The sequence below is a fragment of the Spermophilus citellus genome (assembly GCF_964194105.1).
Source record: "Spermophilus citellus genome assembly, chromosome: 17".
Taxonomy (NCBI): domain Eukaryota; kingdom Metazoa; phylum Chordata; class Mammalia; order Rodentia; family Sciuridae; genus Spermophilus; species Spermophilus citellus.
The window spans coordinates 41,416,911-41,439,408 of NC_138199.1; the positions used below are offsets into that span (position 1 = coordinate 41,416,911).

General features: G+C 43.7%; 1 protein-coding gene and 1 long non-coding RNA gene across 7 annotated transcripts in view; one reads left to right on the top strand and one right to left on the bottom strand.

Moving 5' to 3' along the window:
* The window catches only part of LOC308635743, a 573,614-nt gene that overhangs the window by 338,234 nt on the left and 212,882 nt on the right, over nucleotides 1-22,498 (top strand). The window lies entirely within an intron of this gene.
* YPEL2 (yippee like 2) overlaps nucleotides 1-22,498 on the bottom strand; it is a 61,496-nt gene that overhangs the window by 35,485 nt on the left and 3,513 nt on the right. For 5 of the 6 annotated variants that reach the window (XR_014019465.1, XM_081272306.1, XM_081272307.1 and 2 more), the window contains exon 2: nucleotides 3,627-3,940. Coding sequence is in view for 5 of the 6 variants with exons in the window: in XM_081272306.1 (XP_081128432.1) it covers nucleotides 3,627-3,743 (117 nt within the window). In the remaining variant the exon portion in view is untranslated. Of the gene's footprint in view, nucleotides 1-3,626; nucleotides 3,941-10,034; nucleotides 10,058-22,498 lie in introns of those variants that run through there. The other variant, XM_081272310.1, reaches the window with a different exon arrangement.

Genomic DNA, 22,498 nt, shown 5'->3' on the forward strand with positions numbered 1-22,498 from the left:
ACCATAAGATCATGGAGAAGCAGCCATTTGTGAACCTAAAAGTGAGCCCTCACTCACCACAAACTCTGGCAAAACCCTGACCTCAGACTCCCCAGCCTGTGAGAAACAAACTTCTGTTGTTCATAAGCCACCCAGCTTAAAGTACATTACAGCAGTCCTAATGGACAAGACCATATTAAACACAGCAAGTACTATTTTATGAATGAAAAACGAGGCTCAGGTTGGACAACCAACTGATTGCAGATAACTAGGCCTCTAGGAAAGTACAGTGAGCTGGGAAGGGAGAAAGCCTAGTGCAGGATTCTTTCTACCACCATATCAACATAGATCCTAATATGTCTAAAACCTTACAGTCACACATTTCCAATTAGGCTTAGGCCTAGGAGAGCCTGAAGTCTGGTACTGTCACAGTAGGATGGCCACATACTCAAGAGCATTGGTTCTTTGGACCTCTGTGCCTTCCTCTCCATAATGAAGGCAGACTCACTGTTGGTCAGTCGGTTGGTTGGTTTTTTTCCTTATTCTTCCTTTTTCCAAATAAACATCAAGCTTTCAGACTACAGGCCCCATTGCAAGCACAAAGTATCATTTAATTGCATTTCTGCACCAGCTCCGGCTATCTGCTTCCCAGTCCCTAACTCCCACTGGGCAGATTCTGAAGCCACACAGGAGATTAAGTCAAGAGGGGAGAACAGGAGGGACATTCTCTCCTTGAACTTTCTTAAATGGAAAAAAGAAAAAAAAAGAAGAAGAAGAAGAAAAGAAAAGAAAGGCCTATTTTCCAAGGAGGGGGCTGGGGCAATGATCTTTCCATTATGAGGACCTGCATAAGAATCTATAGATTATTTAATGCTGGGGGTGGCTGTGAAGCGAAATAAAGGAATCTTTGTGTGACGCCAGCCACAGTTCCCTCACTCTTTCCCCAGTCAGGCATTTCAACCAACTCTTTAAATCATCAAGCTCTAATGCACCCCATCTGTGCACTGGCTGCAGCCAATGAAACCAAAGCCTTTGCTGACTTTGGCCTGGACTTGTGAATGAGCCTTTCTGCCCCAAAAGGGGCAGGATGAAGGACATAAGGCCAATGAAGTCTTTTTTTTTTTTTGCTCATTATTTGTCTTCTCCCAATGTTCAAGCTCCATTCGTCCTTTTATTTGATTACTTGCTGAGCTCTTACCACAGGTCAAGTTCTGATCTGGAGACTAAAGCTGAGAGGACATGGCCCAGTGATGTGAGAAAGAACTCATGAGAGGAGCAGGGAAAGAAGAATGCTCTTATCAGAAATCCATGGCCCTGAACTACCCTTTACCTGCATACTCTGGGATTGTGGCTTACTTCCACTCAGTTGCAAACTACCTCAGAAGATAAGATTCTGCCAGGTCATCAAAGGCCTTGCATATCAGGCCAAATAGATAAGACATAAACTTGGAAGGTCATTACTATCTCTATATATATATTCAAACTCTAGCCATCTCACAAGGTTCAGTGCAAATAATCACCTCTTCCAGAAATACCTCCTGAATACCAAGCAATAACTCTCTCTTCTCCAAATGTCCAATCCAAGATCCTGGGCAGCTTTTGTAAGTCTCAGCTTCTCCATCAGAATAAAAGATGACTAAGGACCTAAAGACTTCTCATGAGGGTTAATGGGATAGCATTTATAAAAGTGTCAAGTAGCAGTTTTTAGTACATAGCAGATGCTAAAAAGCACAGGTACATCAATGTCATACATAGCACTTTTTCCTTGTGTTAAAATGATGCCTTGGCTTCCCACTAGATTTAAACTAACACTTTCTTTGGTGATTTTCCCAAAAAAGACAACTTTGCAATTCCCCTCCAAGCTCACAGGTCCGCTTCCAATGCCCAGAGGACTGGCTGCTCTCTTCTCTGACAAAGCCTCCCACATCCAAACTTCCTGACAAAGGGTTCCCCCCAAACTCAAAGAGAATCCAACAAAAGATGATTCGTTGATATAAAAGGAAGCCAAAAGCTGGCTGAAACATAAATAGAATAAAGGGAAATAATTTTTAGAATCACAAAGAAGGGAAAGTGGGACAGAGTGAAAGTCCAGCTAAGTCTTTGAGGGCCCGAGGCATCCAGCTCATGGTAACTAAACATCCTGGCATAGACGGAGAACAAGGGACCCCGTCCTCAGGCCCGATTTGAGATCTTCTGCTAACACAGACCTGGTTATTCTGTCAACCTTCTTCGCGTCCTCTGTCTAACCAGCCAGTCAAACTGTAAGGGTCTACACTGTTGACTGGAGCCCTCATCCCTGCCTGGCTGAGGCTACCCAACCAGAGATAAAGAAAGCAAGGCCACCTTTTCCAGCAGTTCTTATAAATAGGTCAGAAACACTAATTTTATTTATTTTTTTATTTTTGGTACTGGGAATTGAACCCAGGGCACTCTACCACTGAGCCACATCTCTAGCCAGTTTCTTTTTCTTCTTTTCTTTTTTCTTTTTTTTTTTTTTGTTTTTTTGTTTTTTTATTTTCAGACGGAGTCTCACTAAGTTACTGAGACTGGTCTTGAACTTGAGATCCTCCTTCCTCAGCCTCCTGAGTCATTGAGATTACAGGCAAGAGCTACTATCCCCAGCACTAATTTTCTTTTTCAACCTAGTCTGGATCTGCATAAAGGTTGGTTTGCTTTCATTTTAATGGCATGAAGTCCAAGTTCTGAGATGCAGTTGAGGGAAGAATTCTCCCACGATATTTTTCTCTTTGTCAAGCAGCCCTAGTAAAACCTGTTTCTCCTCCCCTGGGAACACAGGTCCAAGAGAGTGGCAGCTCCCGTGAGAATGCTGCCTGAAGGAAGGGTCCAGTGCCTGAATCGCACAACGGGGTGTTGGATTTGTTTCTTATTAACCCCAGTCCTAACTTCAGAAGCTGTTGCCAACGCTCCTCAGGGAAAACAAGGTCTGGTCTTTCTTCTGATTATGATCACATGTCATTCTATATTACCTCATGCATAAGCCCAAAAGGTCCCCCTGAGCCAGTGGATCATCTCTTCAACAGGACACTTTTGTTTCTCCCCAAAGGCCACTCATTTCAGTAATGCCACTGTCTCACAACTTCCCCTGGGGCTTGTCAGGGACTCTCTCATCTTTGTCAACAAACCCCACTATAATGGGGCTGGCAGTGTAGGTAGCTAGATGGCAGAGCCCTTGTCTTGCATGCATGAGGCCCTGGGTGCAGTACCCAGCACTGCAAAACCAATGTGAACAACAAAAACCCTTCAAAACCATAAGACCCTCTTCTCCCCACCTCTCTTAGAATTCACTTTCCAAGCAGAAAGCACTCTTCGCCACATTCTGCCAACTAAACCAAACAAGCTGAGCAGAAGGCTCTAATCCTTTCTCTGGCCTGCAAGCTGCCAGCCCCCAAAGCCTCCAACAAGGGTGACATCTAATTTCCAAAATAACAAATTAAACCATTTCTCTGTCCCTGCAACTTGGAGTGATTTCTCAAGGAAGTGAGGCAGTCATGTGAGTCAGCCCTCTCTGCACAAAAATATAGAGTAGAAATATCCCAGCCCCTTTGCAGAGTTTATAAACATCTGTAACCTTAGGAAAAGTGCCCCCACCCGGGGGTAGGCAAGAAAGGCTTACGGGAAACATGTACCTTGGAAATGAGTTCATCATGATTGGCCAAGTGAGCCCTGCAGTGAATGCAGCTATAGGTCCGATGGCAGGAGGGCAGATATGCCTGGAAAGTCTTGGATCTTGTCATCTTCACCATTGGCGCCGCTGAGCGTGAGGTGAGCTCTGGGGCAGCCCACGAGGCACTCCCACAGGATGGGTCGCACGGGAAACACCGGAAGACACAGGTAAAGGCCGTGGTTTGGCAGGGGGTGGGTGTGGGGCAGGCTCCACACACTGGTGACGTCTTTAGAGGAAGGACCCTCAAGTAGAGGTCGAGGGCTGGTTCTCAGCAGCCTGCAGCACCAAGTAAAATAGCATTAGCTGATACAGTAAGGCTTCCTATAAGTCATGTAGAGTCTGCATGCCACCCAGAAAAAGGCTAATGCTTACAGGATAAAATAATCCCCCTCACTATGTCTTGAACTGGGCCCAAGCTGCCCAACGCATGAGAAAGAAATCACTCCAATCTTGCTGCTCTGCTACAGTTGAAGATTCAGTATCAACTCGGTACTTTCAGCAGTTACCCAGCCAATTGGCATTAATATCCTCAGGCAAAGTCCAGGATTGAAGATGAGCTACCTACAACCCCAGAGAAAGGATATCTTAGGGTCCCATTTCCTGAGCAGACCAAGGTGAATGATCAAGAAAGAATTCAGCCTCTAGTGATTCACTCCATCCAATATTCATGTGTGGATTTCCCATCCACTGCCAGATGCCAGGAGAACTCCAACATATGAAGCCACCACTTGCAGAGGCAGCAACCCCCACACCAGTCACTGCTTAGGGATTGAGCACAGGATACAAAGGATCAGCTTCCCATTCAGCAGAACTAGCCAGCAACTTGGGAGTAGTGATTCCCTTTGCAATACCTTGCTCAGAAGTAGATGCATTTTTATTTTTAAAAACAAAAAAACAAGTGAGTGAATCAATGTCATAAAAAGGCTCCTTCATCTAAAAATCATAAAGACAGTGAATTTTAAATTTTTTTTCCTTCAATCCCTGGATTTCCCATTATTCATCCCACAATATCAAACATCTCTCCTCCCACAGCCTCACCTCTTTTATTCTACTAGGAACTGAGGACACGGAGGAAGTGGGTGGTTCCCAGGATAACCAAATGAGCAGGTTAGTCCCAGTGAAGGTCTAAGGAAACAGCTCCAAGGCCCGAGGCTCACTCTGCTCCTCTGTGGCTTACCTACCTCTGGCTTTGACACCTGTCTATTCCCTGGACTTCACTAATGGAGATGGTGTTCCCACTTGTCTACCTCCCAGGAGAACCCTGAGCGTTAATTAACACCTCCGTCAGGCTTTGAAGATAAAATGATTTAGAGGTGCATTGGGGAGAGGGGCGAGACACCACACACAAACAAAATCAGATCTTCCTTGCCGGCTTATGTCTGGGATCCATCTGGACACTTTGGAGAAATCCTACAAATTCCTAGTCTTCTTTTTTCTCTAAACCTCATTGGAACCAAATCTTTCAAAAGGAAGCCACCCTCCGCCTTGGCATCCTTCCCACCACAGCAGTCCCTGATGCCACTGTACTCCTGGAGCCTTCCTGCATGGCCAAGACCACACTAGGCTGCAGGACAACAGTGGTCACTACCCCTCGTGCCACAGTAAGAACACATTCCTTCTGCAGCCCTGAGTCACACTGGCTCCACATCCAATTACACGCAAGATGCCTGATGGTTGGAGGGATTCAGGCCTGCAGAGGCCAGGGAATTATGTCTCTCTGCTCATTCTCCCTTACAGACCCACATGGATGTCACACCTTAAAGAAATACTGGAAGGATATGGCCAGGCGCAGTGGCGCACGTCTGTAATCCCAGCGGCTCCAGAGGCTGAGACAGGAGGATCACGAGTTCAAAGCCAGCCTCAGCAAAGGCGAGGCACTAAGCAACTCAGTGAGACCCTGTCTCTAAATAAAATATAAAATAGGGCTGGGGATGTGGCTCAGTGGTTGGGTGCTGCCAAGTTCAATCCCCAGTACCAAGAAGAAAAAAAGAAAGAAATACTTGAAGGATACAGAAGTGGGAAATGATTCCCTCAGCTTTGCCTCAGAGTTAGGCCTGGCCATCCCAGGACACAGGGCTGGAAGATACATGAACCCCTGGATCCAGAGCCCCTGAGCATCCTCTGGGTAGTGGGCGAGGTGAATGGACAAAACAGGCTACAGTAGACCAGTGCTACAGGATGGCAACAGAGTTACAGGTGGTAGAAAGAGCCAGACACCATCTTGGTGATTCCTGAAATGACTTCAACCTTTCCAGTGTCTGTTCCACTGTCAAGAAGGACAGAAAATCCAGAGAGGGAGGGGGAAGCGGGCTAGGGTAAGGAAGACAGGCAGAGGAATGCGAGAAGTAGGCTTCCCCCAGGCCCAAGGCTTCTGAAGTCCATGGCCTTGGCCGCCCAGCAGGGAGCACTGGGCTCATCAGTCTTACGTAAACACCAAGGGAAGAAAGGGAAACAATGACCCTGGCTGCCTTTCTGCGTTTACAGAGCAGCTACAGAGTCTGTTTTCTTATGCATGCAGACAGCTTCTAAATTATGCATTTCCCTCGTGTAGAATTATTCCTTTTCTCACTTCTCTTCTGTAGGAAACCCAAAAAAAAAAAAAAAGTTCATAGGCAGAAGTTTCTGGTTATGCTCAACTTCAAATCTGAATCCCAAAACTTATTCAAGGCTACTTTCTGCAGAATAAGCATTTACACTCTGTATTCAATGTGAGTGTGTCAGCCAGGCACAAGCCTGTAATCCCAGTGACTCAGGAGATGGGTACAGGAAGATTGCAAGTTCAATGCCAGCCTTAGCAACTTAGCAAGGCCCTAAGTAATTTGGTGAAACCCAGACTCAAAATAAAGGGCTGGGGATATGGTTCTGTGGTAAACTGCCACTGAGTTAAACCCCCAATACCCATTTTAAAAAATGTAAGTGTGTCCCAAAACACACACACACATGCACACTCACTGTTCACCATGGCTCTGAACTTTTTTGCAGAATAAATCCACCATGTGAGCAATGGCCCAGACTGTCTGGTGCTAGAAAATCCTGGAAAGTCTAGACAAGCATTAGCCTTCACTGTGATACAAGTGCTCTGCTCCCCCCCCACCTTTTCCCCCTTCCCTGTAACTGGGATTGAACCCAGGGCCTCCCCCAAGCTAGGCAGTGTTGTACCACTGAGCTACCTGCCCTCACTCAGCTCTTTAATATGAATCCACAGGCATCCTGAAGATGTGACCCCTTCCCTGGGAAGAAGCAAAGGAAGAGGGAAATTACTGGAAAATGCCTCTTGTTGAGACCCAGGACAAGCAGAAGGAATGAGAAAGAGCAGGGGGAGAGGAAGGTGACACCGAAACAAGAAAAGGCCAGTGTGGCTAAGAAGAAAGGAAGGAGCAGGCTGAAATCACAGAAGTTATCTTTCAGCCAGGGACGGAAGAATGTATCCACCTGGTGCTGCCTTCTTCCTATTTCTCAGGGAAAACTGAGAAACTTGCTTGAGTCAATTCTTAGAAAGGAAAATTTAACTGGTGATTTTTTTTTTCAAAGGGGTGAATTAAGGGTACAGGTCTATAGAGCATTTTTAAGTTTTGGACTTTGATCCCTACTGAGGGGGCGACAGGGTCCAGGGGCTTCATGAATCCAACCCATTCAGCATTTTGTGGAGTCCAAATTGATCTCCAACAATAATCAAATTAACTCGGTATTTTAAAGCCTCAGGGCACATGTACAAATTAAACAGCATTTTAAGTGAACTAATAATCCATCGCAGTGGAAATTAAAGAAAGATTTGCTACCACCCCCAGCTGGCTCAGCATGGAAAGAAAAAACGTGAAATATTATGATTAAAAACAAAGATCTCAGATACACCACCTCAAGAGCCAAAGGCAGAGGGAGCGCACTCCGAACCTGGCTGGCCTGCCTAACAGACTGGCCCCTTTCATCAGGGGCCACAGTTCCAGCTGGAACTTAGAATGGAACCTTCTGAATGTCACCAGGAGAGAAGGATAGTAGGTATGCATTTTTTAATCAAGCCATGAAGAAACTGAGGAGTGCTGTGTGAGCCAGACCACACACGGCCACAGAAACTGACTAGGCACATGGAACGAGAGGAAGCAACTCCTCCAGACTGGACCAGGCCATCCTCAAGGTGTGCCTCAGTATCATTGTTTCCTTGGGGTGTTTGCCGGAAAGTAGGCAAAGACATTTCTTTTCTGCTTTCAAATCAAATTGAACCCAAAGCCTGTGTGTAGCTAGATTCACCCTAGTGGAATGGGTGGCCTGCTGCCCCCACTGGGACTCTTTATTCTGTATTGAAGCACCCTACAAGATGGTGCCATGGAGACAACGTCTCCCCAAACCCAGAACGACCTTTTCAAGGTGAGACCAGCTGGTGACGACACTGAAAGATGCATGGAGTGTGCTGAGATGAAAGTCTTCCCAAGAGGTGGCTTCATTGGAGGCCTTGCTATCTGATTTATGCAACCCTGACAAGCTCTTAAGCCTCTTTCTCCTTCAAATCCACCCTCTGCATTTTAGCCATTGTTGTCTATCGTAAAAGCAGATCTGATGATGTCATTATTCTCATGATGTTCAGAAAGGCAATACAGGGTACTGGCTCACAAGACCTGAAAGCAGTTTCAAATCTCAGCTCCATCATTTATTAGCTGTGCAACCTTGAAGAAATTACTTAAGCTCTCTGGATCTCAGATCATAATATTACTAGATAAGGCTCTTGTGAGGATTAACTAAATTAAGAGATACAAAGCACTCAGCATGTGTGCCTGGCATGTAGTAACCTTACAATAAATTCCAGGTATGTATTCCAAGTACTTAGGATTTGGGCAACTCGTATGAAGCTCTTTATAGTTCCCAACACCCCATACCTAATTCACATGTCCATGGTTTTGTTAATGCCATTCCCTCAATGTGACACAATCTTCCCACCTCTCCTCTCCAGACCCTCACTTGTCCCCTAAAACTCAGCTCATAGGTGCTCATATTCAACAGATGAATAAAGAAAATGGGGGGGGGGCGCTGAGATTGTAGCTCAGTAGTAGAGCACTTGCCTAGCATGCATGAGGCACTGGGTTTAATCCCCAGCACCACATAAAAATAAACAAATAAAATAACAGTATTGTGTCCATCTACAACTAAAAAAAGAAAAGATATATACACAATGGAATATTACTCAGCCATAAAAAGAATAAAATTATGGCATTTGCTAGTAAAAGATGGAACTGGAAACTATCATGCTAAATAAAATAAACCAATTGCAAAAAAAAAAAAAAAAAAACAAAGGTCAAAAGTTCTCTTTGATATGTGGATGCTAACCCATAACCACGGAGGGTATGGAGGATAAGTATAGAAGTTCATTGGATTAGACAAAGGAGAATGAAGGGAAGGGAGGGGGGATGGGAATAGGAAAGACAGTAGAATGAACTGGACATAACTTTCCTATGCTCATATATGAATACACGACCAGTGTAACTCCACATCATGTTCAACCATAAGAATGAGATCAAGACTGTAATGGGTTGTACCCCATGTATGTATATAATGTCAAAATACACCTTACTGTTATGTATCTAAAAACAAATTTTTAAAAAAGAGACCACTCAAATGTCACCTCAGCATTAGCTCAATGGCCCCTTCTGTGTTTACCTGGCTTAATCCTCTTGGAATTCTTTTTCTGCTTCTGCATCTTCTACTAGAGGGGCCACTTGTGGTCCTTGTTGTACCCCCTGAGCTCAGCTGCATGGCAGTCACTAAACACCATCGCTGAAATGAATTTCCTCTGCTTCTCACTGGACCGGGAGCTGAACCAGTCCACCTAACTGCGCAGGTAGCACACACGAAAGAGGTCCCCTCCACATAATGAAGAAGGAGGCAAAGTCACCCTGGGTCCCAGTGCCTCACACATGCTAGGCAAGTGCCACAGCCCCAGCTGTTTTTTATTTAAATTGAGACAGGATCTTGCTGAGTTACTTAAGGCCTCACTAAATTGCTGAGGCTGGCTTTCCTGGGTTTACAGTTGTGTACCACCATGCCTGGCTTAGAGGTGACCTTTTAAATCCTCGAAATTAATCAAAGGGGGTCTGTAATTGGCATCCATGCCTATTCTTTACATCACTGAGGCTATGTTAAAAGAAAAATAGCAGCAGCAGTTCAAGCACCGTGGCACACACCTCTAATCTGGAAGGCAGGACCATGACTGAGTACCCATGTTCTGTTCAGCCATCCATGAGGAATGTGAAAAGCCCTGATAAACAGTGGTGGCAGTGGAAAGCGAGCTGGCAAGCCAATTCTGAGACTGGAAAGTGAGAAAAAGAGCAAGATATGAAATGCCTGTGGAAAGCCTGTAACCCACCAGCATTGTCCTCCTTACCCAGCCTAATCGCACCAGAATCCTGAACCCAGAGAAGGCAGGAGAGACCCAGGATCTCTGGTCCGCCACACAGGAAGAGCGGACATCAGCGCAGGATCTAGAGGCAGATGGACTTGGATTCAGTCTGGGTTCTTCTCACTAGCTGCATTACCACTGGGCAAACAGCCTGAAAGGAGATAACAACAGTGTCTACCTCCTGGAGGAGACAAAAGAATCAAATGATGCAAGTGAGGCATTCAAACACAGCACCTGACACCTGGTCAATACTCAATAACCTTGATTAGCTACAACCATCCTTCCCAGCAAGGGAGAAAGAGTGAAGGAGCTGTTCCTACTCACACAACCAAAGGCAACACTGTTCCTGTGCCCCAGGTTGATTCACAGTGGTTAGGAGGTTAGGGCCTAAACTAATCCACTTAAAGATACATTGTGCTTTAAGTAGGCTTTTGTAGCTTAACTGGGGACCTGATATTATTGCTGTCATTCCAAACAACACAACACTCCACCACTTAGTGCATCAGACAAGTTACCTACGGGGTCTGTACTGACTGCTAATCTCAGGATGGGGCCCCACTATTGAAAACTACTCTGAAAATCCTCTATTAAAACTGCCACAAGCTGATGTGCAAGATACACAGAAAAAAAAATCAATATCATCATTTTATAGATACCTCTTTTATAGCACTGACCCAGGTGGTACTTCAAATCCATCTAGCTGATAATAAAAAACAGGTCTGAACTGTCAAGGAGGCATTCTCCCTGAAAAACAAAGCCAACCATTCATCTCCAACCTGGACACAGGGTCTAGTCTTGATTTCAGGGGGATTATCTGATAGACAATACTCCTACATGATCTCTAGGATTTCTTCTGCTCTTAAGTCCTGATTCCATGTGCTAATGATGCCTGCCAGATGAATCCTGCAGTCCTGCCCCAGAGCAAAGTATCCATCCACCAACCTTCATTTTGTTAAGGCCTTGATTTTAGGGAGGTCATAGAACATGACAGCATTACAGAGGCCCTTCTGAGAGAGATGCTAATATGCCTTTCCAACATCTGTTCTCAGAGCAATGTTTTTACTGTGGGATCAGTTTGACACTTCACCTGGGGAGGACTCCATGTAAGACTTGCATCTGTTGGAACATCGCATATAAGAGGAGTTCCCCTTGAACATCTTGCAACTTGCATGCCATTTACTAGATATCAGAAGTAGCTATTGCTGACCAGCTATCAAGTAGATCAGATATTACTTCAGGTTTCTCTACAATTTCAATTTTAAAAATAACAAATCCAGAGATGGTGGCATATGCCTTTAATCCAAGCAAATTCAGGAGGCTGAGGCAGGAGGATGGCAAGTTCAAGGCCAGCCTAAGCAACACAGTGAGACCTTGTCTCCAAACAAAACTTAAAAGGGCCGTGGATGAAACTCAAAGGTAGAGTACACCTGGGTCCAATCCCCAGTACAAAAGAAATAAGCAAAAGAGTTCAAAGTATCTGAGATTAATTACAAAAACATATACTCAGGGCTGGGATTGTGGCTCAGTGGTAGAGCGCTTGCCTAGCACGGGTGGGACCTGGGTTCGATCCTCAGCACCACATAAAAATAAAGGCATTGAAAAAATAAATAAATAAAGGCATTGTGTTGTGTCCATCTACACCTAAAAATAATAAATATTTTAAAAATATATATATATATATATATAACACAATAAGATTTAAAATAAATTAAGAAATTAGGATAGTAAAATTAAAAACAAAAGGAGAGTCTGGACATAGACATAATTACTGAAGTTACACTTGGCTTTGAGCTCCTAGTCACCAGGGCAAAAAAAAAAAAGACAAGGTTTATCATTTCCTATAAAATAAAAACATATTGGTTGTTCAGGATACAAATTTCCTGTGGGTGATTAGAGAAGAAACAATGAAAAATCTAGTGGACATGATTCCCAGAATGTCTCAAGAGCTCCTAGTCCATAACCCCCTTGCAAGATTCCTTTGAGCTGGGCACCTTGGTGCATACCTGTAATCTCAGCAGCCTGGGAGGCTGAGGGAGAAGGACTGCAAGTTCAAAGCCAGCCTCACCAACTCAATTAGTCCCTATGCAACTTAGCAAAACCCTGTCTCAAGAAAAAAAAAAATTTAAAGGGAGTGGGGGCTGGGGATGTGGCTCAGTGGTTAAGCACCCCTGGGTTCAATCCCTGGTATTAATAAAAATAAAATTGTTCCTTTGAGTGTTCTCCCATGAAAAGCATCCAAGTACAATTGAGTAAATGGGATTCTACACAGAGTCAGGTCAAGCCAGGAGAGGCCAAAGACTTGGATTTCTGATTGTCCTGCTAGATCCACTGATACAATACAAATCCTCCAGAGGAGTGGAAGAGCTACAGGGCTTTCCAGTAAGGCCTCCTGAACATCATTTATCCTAACTGGGATCTTGAGTAGCAAAAGCATGGGCAGCCTCCAGATGCCAGGTGCAAACACTAATACTTTCGGCTGCTAACCCTGTTGCTTGGTGCAGTGTTCAGCTGCTTTCTCCTGAAATAAAATGGCTTCACCATGCTCTTCCACCTCTCTGAACCTCAACCTCAACCTCATGGGTGCTCTTCCATCTTTCTGGGCTGGGGTGTGGCTCAGTGGCACAGCACTTGCCTTGCATGTGCAAGGCCCGATCCCATCCCCAGCATTGCAAAATGAAACAAAATACCATTATCATTTGTTTCCTTTGCCCCTGTCACCTTCACCCCAATTCTGTTCCTTCCTCTTGAAGGCCGGTTGCCTAAGCAGGAAACACCCTTTCCTCCCTCTCCCTTCCACATCAAACTTCATTTCTCCCCTAGACAGTTGGTTCTCCTTCTTAAACCCCCCTTTTTCCATTGCTCTCCTCAGTCACCAGCAGCCACCCCCCGCCAGGCCCATCCTCTATCACTGTGGACTACTGTGTTTGCTCCCTAACTGGACTCCCTGACTCAGCTCTCACCTCTCCAACCCATTCTAGAATTCTATTTATAAAATACAATCTAATCACATCTCCTCCTGTTTCTAAATCTCCAGTGGTTTCCTAGCAGCCTATAGGACATGGTCCAACCTGTCAGGTGACATGAAGAGCCTGTTCCCAACTCTATATTCTCATCACTTCCCCAAACTCCAGTCTAAACCTGTTTGCCGAACACACCAAGTCTGGTCACTACCCTGTGCTTTTTCTCAATGTTTCATTACCTCCAATCTCTTAACCTATCTTCTGTGCTTAGTAAATGCCTGTTCATCCTCTAATACCCAGCTCAAATAAGACCCTAAGCAGAGCTGGTGGCCCCTGCTGCCAGCAAAGAAAAACTTTATCTTTATCCGGGATGGCATTTTATTACATTGCTCATGAGTCTCTCCTCATCAGACTGGGAACTTCCTGCAGTCAAAAGTCCAGTCTTTGGCTGAAGTACTAATTGCTTTTGTGCTAACTGCTTACAAAAGAAAAAAAAAGTCTAGTTTCATGGGGCATCCCTCAGTGTGTTCCTCAGGATTTAGTGTCCAAAACATTAGGTTTTTTTTTTTTTTTTGCACCAGGACTTGAACCTAGGAGTGCTTTACTGCTGAGCTGCATTTCCAGCCATTTATTTATTTATTTATTTATGTTTATTTATTTATTAATTATTCTCATTTTGAGACAGAGTCTCACTAAATTACTTAGGGCCTCACTATGTTGCGAGGCTGCCTTTGAACTTGCGATTCTCCTGCCTCAGCCTCCTGATTAACTGAGATTAAGGGCATGTGCCACCATGCCCAGCACATTGGAGATTCTTGAAAAATGTTAACTGAGTAAAATGAATAACCATCAGGGAAATCATTCTGCCATGTAAAGCTGTTTTTTTTTTTTCTTTTTAAATCTCCTTAGTTACTGTGCCACTATCCAAAACATTCAAAATGTCTAGTTCTGAGCATTACATGGGACTCACCATAACACTCCCCCAAATTATAAAGCCAGCCCAATTCCTGTGACACCCATTTGCTGAAACTGGTTGATGATGTCTGAAACTTAGTACTGCGGAGTTATAGCTCAGATGAGCCATACCATGTGAACCTCTGACAGTTTTACCTAGCTGCTGACAGCAGAAACATTTCTGTTACTGCCACTCCTAGCCCTTCACAGTCTAGACTACCCCATAGGGCACTTTCCCAAGTGGCCTAAACCAGTCTGGCACTGACTTTTGGACTCCTATAGAAACTCTCAGACTTCTAATCTAGGTGTCTCCTCCCAGGGTGGTCCCCACAAAACCCCCAGGGCAGTCTGAGTTGCTGCTCTAGGCAAGACTCAGAGAAAAATGAAGGTCAAGCTTGCTTTAGGCCAAGAAGGAAAGGGATCCTTTCCTTTCCCAGGCATGATGGGGCATGCCTGCAGTCCCAACAACTTGGGAGGATGAGGAGGGAGGATTGCAAGCTCAAGGCCAGCCTGGGAAAGTTAGCAAGACCCTGTCTGAAATTAAAAAAATAAAATGGGCTGGGGATATAGCTCAGTGGTAAAGTAACTCTGAGTTCAATCCCCAGCAGAGAGAGAGAGAGAAAGAAAGAAAGAAAACATGATCTTAGAAAATTAGATAGGTGATATAGCCTATCCTCGGAAGATATTTCACCAGGGAACACTCCCCAACTCCCACTGAGTCAGGTGGCCTATTCCACACTCAGCAATATTGACATTTGCTGTTTTTCTTTTATTGAAGTGATTATTTGATTGTAGTCATGTTTCCCAAACTCAGATATCTTCAGAATAAATGAATGTCTTTTGGACTATGGGCACTGTGTGACCTTGATTTCTCTTTAACTGCTGGTCCCCAGGGCACAGCTGGGGCTCCAATTAGCTACAAACCATCCATCCCAAATCTGCCAATACAATTCCCTTGTTCAGCTGTCACCACGCCTTTGGCTTTCTGACTTTCATCTCCCCACTCAAATAAACCCAAAAATCTAGACTGACACAGGAGGCTGGGCCCCCTGCCTTTCCACAACTGGAATTTGGAAACTGAACTTTTTAGAACTCAAGAGTAAAAAAGGGAAGAGGCATCTTCAAAAGGATGCTGGTATGTCTAAATACTCAATCATCACCAGCCCAAAGATGGATGGATGTTTTAGAAATTATTAAACTATCATCTAATGGTATCATTTCATAAAGGACAGGAAAGGGCACCAGGTGGGAGAAACTGACTCTGCAGAAATGCCTGGATTTCTTCTCTGTATGGGAACAGCAAGTAGATTTTATAAATTATTAAAGCCTCTTTCGCTTTCAGGCCTGGTACATGGAGGGGAGACAAGCACACTGCCAATATGGCTTTGTCGTATAATTCAAGAAGCCTCCACAAAGCTGGTTGTTTAATGGGTCAGCCTTCCTACTAGATTGTGAGCTATTTCTGGCCAGAGACACTGTCTGGTTAATCATCCCTCATTACTAGACCAAAGCATGGCATGAAGGACAAGCTCAGGAAGCCTTGGTTGAACGAAGTTGAGCAGTGGGGGAGGGAAGGAAGAGGCCCTAGCAACTGCCCATGAGCCTCTGGATGCTACAGCTTATTAATTCCCTATTATGGATCAATGAAGGGACAAGAACTTGATATGCATCATTATCTCTATTCTTCATAACAACCCAGAAAAAAAAGAGAGAGAGAAAGAATAGAAAAAAACTTTGCAACTCAAAAAGTCAGGCATTATGGGGCTGGGGCTGGGGTTCAGTGGTAGAACACTTGCCTGGCACGTGTAAGGCACTGGGTTCGATCCTCAGCAACACATAAAAATAAATAGATAAGATAAAGGTATTGTGAGGGGCTGGGGATGTGGCTCAAGCGGTAGCGCGCTCGCCTGGCATGCGTGCGGCCCGGGTTCGATCCTCAGCACCACATACCAACAAAGATGTTGTGTCCGCCGAGAACTAAAAAATAAATATTAAAAAAAAAAATCGCCATTTAAAAAAAAAAAAAAAGATAAAGGTATTGTGTCCATTTACAAAAAACGGGGGGCATTATGATAATTATCCCCTTTTTATAAGGGGAGGGGAATACTGGGAATTGAACCCAGAGGCACTTTATCACTGAGTCTCATCCCCAGCCCTTTTTTATTTTTTGAGACAGGGACTATGTTCTTTAGGGCCTCACTAAGTTGCTGAGGCTGGCCTTGATCTCGCTATCCTCTTACCTCAGCCTCCCAAATCCCTGGAATTACAGGCATGTGCTCAGGCTCCTGGCAGTTATCTCTGTTTTCTAGATGAGGAAAAGGCTCAAGAGAAGTCAAACTGTTTGCCCAAGGTCACATAACTAAAAAGGACTAGACTGGGACTCAAGTCCCTTCCCACTCCCAACTGGATTCTTCCTACCCAGACAAGCCAGAGAGGTGGGGAAGCAAAACTTTGGTCCTTTAACTTTCTAGAACTTTCAGCAAAATAGGAGAGTTCCAGTAAACTAATTATAATGTCAAAAGAAGATGCTGCACCCTCTTAAAACACCAGACTCAGTGCTCCAACATTAAATTGCAAAAATGAGAGAAAATCCAGAAGAAAAGGAAATAATCTGAACCAGAAGGTAGGACAATAGATGAGAACAAGACATAGCTGGGTTTTGGTTCTTGGTGGTGGAGCATTTAGTTCCAAGGCTGCAGTTAAGTCTGGGCCTTTTTTACTCAAAACCTAAAGGAAAAAATTAAGAGTCTCATGAGTACAACTAACTAAAAGCACCATTGAATTTAGGTTTACATAATGCACATTTACATACCATTAATACAGCAAATACTGAAAAATAATTCATTTATACCTTAAGTTCCAGCTGGCAGTGGGTCAAGTTAGAGAGGGTCCCCAACGGACAAACACCAAGGTAATAAGAGACAAAGGGGAGACAAATATAATGAATGACGAGGGCAACAAATAAAAGGAAGAGGCAAAAATAGAGCAAGGGAAAGGTAAGGCCAAGGATGTTTGGTGATTTCTGCCAAGGTGATTAACCACTACCCTAGGGGTTTCCAGAACCCAGACATGTGTGGAGTTGGCTGCATTAGGAAAATGCAGGTGGGGGAAATAAAAGCTGCAGGAAATATTAGGGTGGGGTAGGATGTGGGTTATTACCATTTGTTTTTATTACAGATTCCCCATTCTGAAAAAAATATATATTTTTGTAGGTCTTTGGTGAGCCCCAGGAATTCTCATGGCAGCCAGGTTTGAGAATCCCTAGACATAGTCTCCTATTCACGATAGTTTTTGATTCATGTCAGTTGGCCACTGTTCACAGCTAGCTCTACATCCATAAATGTTCTACTATAAGCCAGGCACAGTGGCACACCCTTGTAATCCCAGTGACTCAGGAGGCTGAGGCAGGAGGATCCCAAGTTCAAGCCCAGACTTGGCAACTTAGCGAGACCCTGCCTCAAGAATATATAAGTTTAAAAAAATTTTAAAGGCATTCCACTGTGAATGGAAGTCGCAGCTCCCTGCCATTGCTCTTAGCTGCAGCAATGGCAGCCCAAGCAGCACCCCCCCCCATTCTCTTTCCCATATCTCAAGTACCTGCTGAGCACTCTTCATACATTCCCTCTCCCCTTTATACCTTGTGCCTTTGCTTGCAGTTCCCCCTGGTGTGCTCCTGCATTTTTAAATCTTCTTTGTTTTTTACGAGACCACCTCCAAAAAAGGACCCAGTACTTGCTATGCATTATTATCTCACTTCTTCACAACCCAGAAAAGCACAGGAAAAAAATTTGCAGCTCAAAAAGGTAGGCATGATTATGATTATCCCTGTTTTCTAGATGAGGAAAAGGTTCAAGATAAATTAAACTGTTTGCCCAAGGTCACACAACTAGTACCAGGACTCAAGTCCCTTTCCACTCCCAAAATAGATCCTTCCTACCCAGACAAGCCAGAAAGAAGACCTGGGGAAATGAATCCTTGGTCCCTGCATGTTTAAATTCTCTTCCTCGGGCTGGGGTTGTGGCTCAGTAGAGCGTTTGCCTAGCCCAGTTGAGGCACTGGGTTTGATTCTCAACACCACATATAAATAGATAAAGGTCCATCAACAACTGATAAAATATTTTAAATAAATTCTCTTCATCCTTTACAGGACTACCTCCAACCAAATCAGCCTTCTTTTCCATATCTCTGTAATGACTTTAAACTCTTGCTACCTTGTACTCTGGCTGTTTATCACTTTGGAGAATATGCTCTTGTGGGCAGGGTCCATAGCTTAACTCATCTTTATCTCCCAAAGGCCTTATTATCTGTTGAATGATTATTACCCAAGAAAATAAAACAAAACCAAGGTTAAATTTAAGCTCTAGGCCAGAGGTTCCTCTTTCCTACTGGCAACTGAACCCAAGGGGACTGTACCACTGATCTATATCCTCAGCCCCCGCCCTACCTCTTTTTTAAAATATTTTTTAGTTGTAGATGGACTCAACACATTTATTTATTTATTTATTTATTTATTTATTTATTTATTTAAATATGGTGCTGAGGATCAAACCCAGTGCCCTGCAAGTATTCTACCACTGAGCCCCAACCCCAGCCCCAGCCCTTCTTATTTCTTATTTTGAGACAGGGCCTCGCTAAATTGCTGAGGCTGGTCTTGAACTTGTGATCCTCCTGCGTCTGCCTCCCCAATGGCTGGGATTACCAGCATGCACCACCACACCCACCTTCATGGGCTATCTCTACAGTTGGGCCTAGAGAAATTTCTCAGAACATATAAGAGAATAACAAGAAGTGCAACTTTAAGGCAGAGCTGCACCTCCATAGCAGAGTGCTTCTTTGCCCCATAACAGACAGAAACTTTGCCTAATATGAAGAGATGATGAGTGATTTGGGGTTTGGGTCAGGAGTTTGTATTCTTCTAAAATGTAGAGTAGAAAGGGCCCTTAGCCTGATAAACAAGAGGTATGTTTTGTTTCTGTTCTTTCCCCTAATTAGTGCCAGTGTCTTAAGCAAGTCCTCTTCATCTCTTTGAGCCTCAATGTTTATATCTCTAAAATGAAATACCTAAATGCATTTTTATACCAATCCAGTATCTATCCAGCTTGTATCTAAAGTCACAAGTCATTCACTTGAAATTAGAGAAAACAAAAATTAAAAGGTTAACACTGGAAAAAAATTAGGATGCAGGGCCCTATACAGTTACTAAAATCAAGCCACAAATTTAGCTCTGCACTTCCTGGCAGCCAAAGCAAAAGGAGAAATATGAGCAGTTATAAATTTCCAATTGTCCACAAAGAAAAAGCAAACCAGTTCCCTGGGAGAGACACAGCTTTTCCTGGCACCATGTTCTGAAAGAATTTCTCCCATGAACTTCTTAAAGGGAACATAAAGAGAGGTTGCATTGAACGTCTTCAATAATATAAACCCTTATAAGAACAGTAGAAATGAGTTATATAAAGCTATTTCTGACAGTGTCCTTCTATGAACACAAAAACAGACATTGAAGTTTTCTCAGTAAAAACAGTTCTAGAAAGGCTGAGATAATATGGCCCAACTATGTAGCTGTATCAAGAATAAAGCCAAGATGGCCAGGTCAACAGGTAGACAAGACTTCCTTCTGAAATTTTCACAAATAGTCAGGAGATGGGCAGCAGGCAGTTTGTAATTACATGATCTTTAAATTCCATACCAGTTCTGATTTATGTGGCATTTCTGGTTTCCATTCATTTACTTATACTAATGTAAGATCTGGGAGTCTTCCTCTCCCCCTGCCCATTCCTGAATCAATGGATTAGGAACGGATTTCTGCCAGCCATAGAGGAGACTCCAACCACTAACATGCGTGTTATTATTAGCTAGCTGGGTGCTTATGTGCCAGGCTCTGTGCCTGGTTCTCCTGCATTCTCACTTAATCCTCCCATAAATCCTGTGTGATAGGAACTATAATTAGTCCCATTTTACAAATAAGGAATAAAGATTTAGAGAATTTTCGATTGCCCAAGGTCATAGAGCTAATTATCCAGTTCTTTCTGATTCCAAAGCCTAGGCTCTTAGCCCGTGTCTAGTGTCTCCTGGTATTAGTGAAATGTGATTTCTGATAGAAATGCTAATGTTTGTCAAGAGAAAACAGTGAGGCCTAGAGAAGGTCAGGGGAAGAGGCAAGCCTTGTTTATTAACAACTACAAAACGCTAATAGAGCTTTTGAAAGCTTTGGCAACTTATAAATGGAAAAAAGAGATGACAAATAGTGTGAAAAGCAGAAATTACAAAAGAAAAGCTAATTCTAAGAGAGTAGTTTCTTATCCTGGGAAAAGGAATTTTAGTCTCTTTTTCTGGGACAAGAAGGGACTTTTGCCAGGCACAATGGTGCACCCCTGTAACCCCAGCAGCTGGTGAGGCTGAGGCAGGAGGAGTTCAAAGCCGACTCAGAAATTTAAGTGAGGCCCTAAGCAACTCAGTGAAACCCTGTCCCTAATTAAAATATTAAAAAAGACCTAGATATGTGGCTCAGTGGTTAAGTGCCCCCTGGGTTCGATCCAAGGGCCCCAAACAAACAAACAAAAAGTCACTTTCCTCTTTTCCTCTTTCTCTTAAAAAAAACAAAGCAAATAAAGTGCTACTTTAGAAACTGGAAACCTTGCCTTGCTTGGTCATGCATTCATTCAACCAACAGGTATTCATCCAGTGCCCACTCAAAGCCAAGTTTTGTCAGCAGAAAGTCAAGGAGCTCTCAGTCTTCCACGAAAATAAACAAGTAGACAATATTATTTCTAGATGGTGCTAAAGTGCTTTGAAAAAATTAAGAAGATCAAAAGAGGCTGAGGAGGGAGGCAACTGTTCTAGATCACAGAAAGATTCTCTGAAACCCAAGCAAAAAAGGAGTCAGTCATGCAAAAATTTGGAGAAAGGGGATCTTGAAAAGAAGGGCTAACAGTAGAAAACCCTTGGGGCAAAAAGATATATGCCATTCTCAAAAACTTCAGGAAGGCCAGTGCAGCTGCAACAGAAGGCAACAGGGTGCACCAGGGGGGGACTAGTGGGAGAAAGTGGAGCAAGGGGACAAGCCATGCAACATCCACAGAGAAAGTGGGATTATATCTGAAGGGCTGAAGGGCAAGGGAAAACATTGGTAAATTGTAAGCAGGGGAGTGGAACAGTCTATTTATTTATTTATTTATTTGGTACCAGGGATTGAATTTAGGGGCACTCAACCACTCAGCCAAAAATCCCCAGCCCTATTTTGTAATTTTATTTAGAAATAGGGTCTCATTGAGTTGCTTGGCACCTCGCTTCTGCTGAAGTTGTCTTTGAACTCGGGATCCTCCAGCCTCAGCCTCCAGAGCCACTAGGATTACAGGCGTGCGCCACCACATCAGGCCTGACTTACTTCTAAGTCCTCCAGAGCTATAGTCACAGCTCCTAGGGAACTTCAGGCCGGTGAAATCCTTTACAGATCCAAGCACTTTACCACCTTTTGTTAAAAATGATACACTGAAAACTGTCAACTCTAACAAAACACCTTTAGCCTACAGGCCCTGGCTGGCTTTTCCATCATTGTAGGCTTAAATTCAAAATGATACCTCTCCCTTTTCCAGAGATTTATACCTGTGGGAGCACCTAGTGGTTGAGTTGATAGACCCTAGGGAAATGCTGAGGTAATTTACAAAGAGAACTGATCCTGAACCTCCATTTGAATCTCACCTGCGCATCTTTTGCCTCTGCTTTTCCTATCCTAAGGTATCCTAAGATACCCTATCCCTTGCCACATTTTTGTTGCTTTCTTTTTCCCATATGCTCAAAACTAAATATTCTGAACGTGAGCTATTTAGCCAAACTGAAAAGTATTAGATGTAAACAATCCCACAGCTAATGTCCCCGCATAAGGCACATCTTTGGCAAGGACCAGATGTGGTGGTGCACATCTGTAGTCCCAGAGACTCAGGAAGCTGAGGCAGGAGGATTCCAAGTTTGAGCCCAGCCTCAGCAACTTAGTAAGGCCCATACAACAGAGTGAGACCCTGTCTCAAAATAAAAAATTTTAAAAAAAAAGGCTGGCTGGGGATGTTCAGTGGGTTAAACACCCATGGGTTCAATCCCCAAAGCTCTCCCCCCACAAAAAAAGGAATAGCTTAATTTGAATTTGGATAACTTAAGAGTCCTTTTTGAAACTAACTTGCAGCTTTGATTAATTCAAAGTACTTTTGAATTAATTAATTCAAAAACCTATATGCACACAAGAGCACAAGAGGGAGAAATCTAAGGTGTGACTGCATCCGTTGTATACATGTTTGTGCTAGAAGGTAGAGGAAACAGCATCAGAAACTAGATAACTAACAAGATCCACCTGCACAAAGGAGCAGTGGGAAAGAACCAAAGCTGAGTAGACCAAGAGGTGTGGGAACTTGTGTCTCTGTTAACATCTGATGCAACAAGCCCTTCACTCCCCTACCCAACCTCCCAAATAAAGTCACCCAGTCGACCTTTCCCACTGGCTACACAGTCTGGAATACCATCCAGATATTAAGCAAAAATCAACCT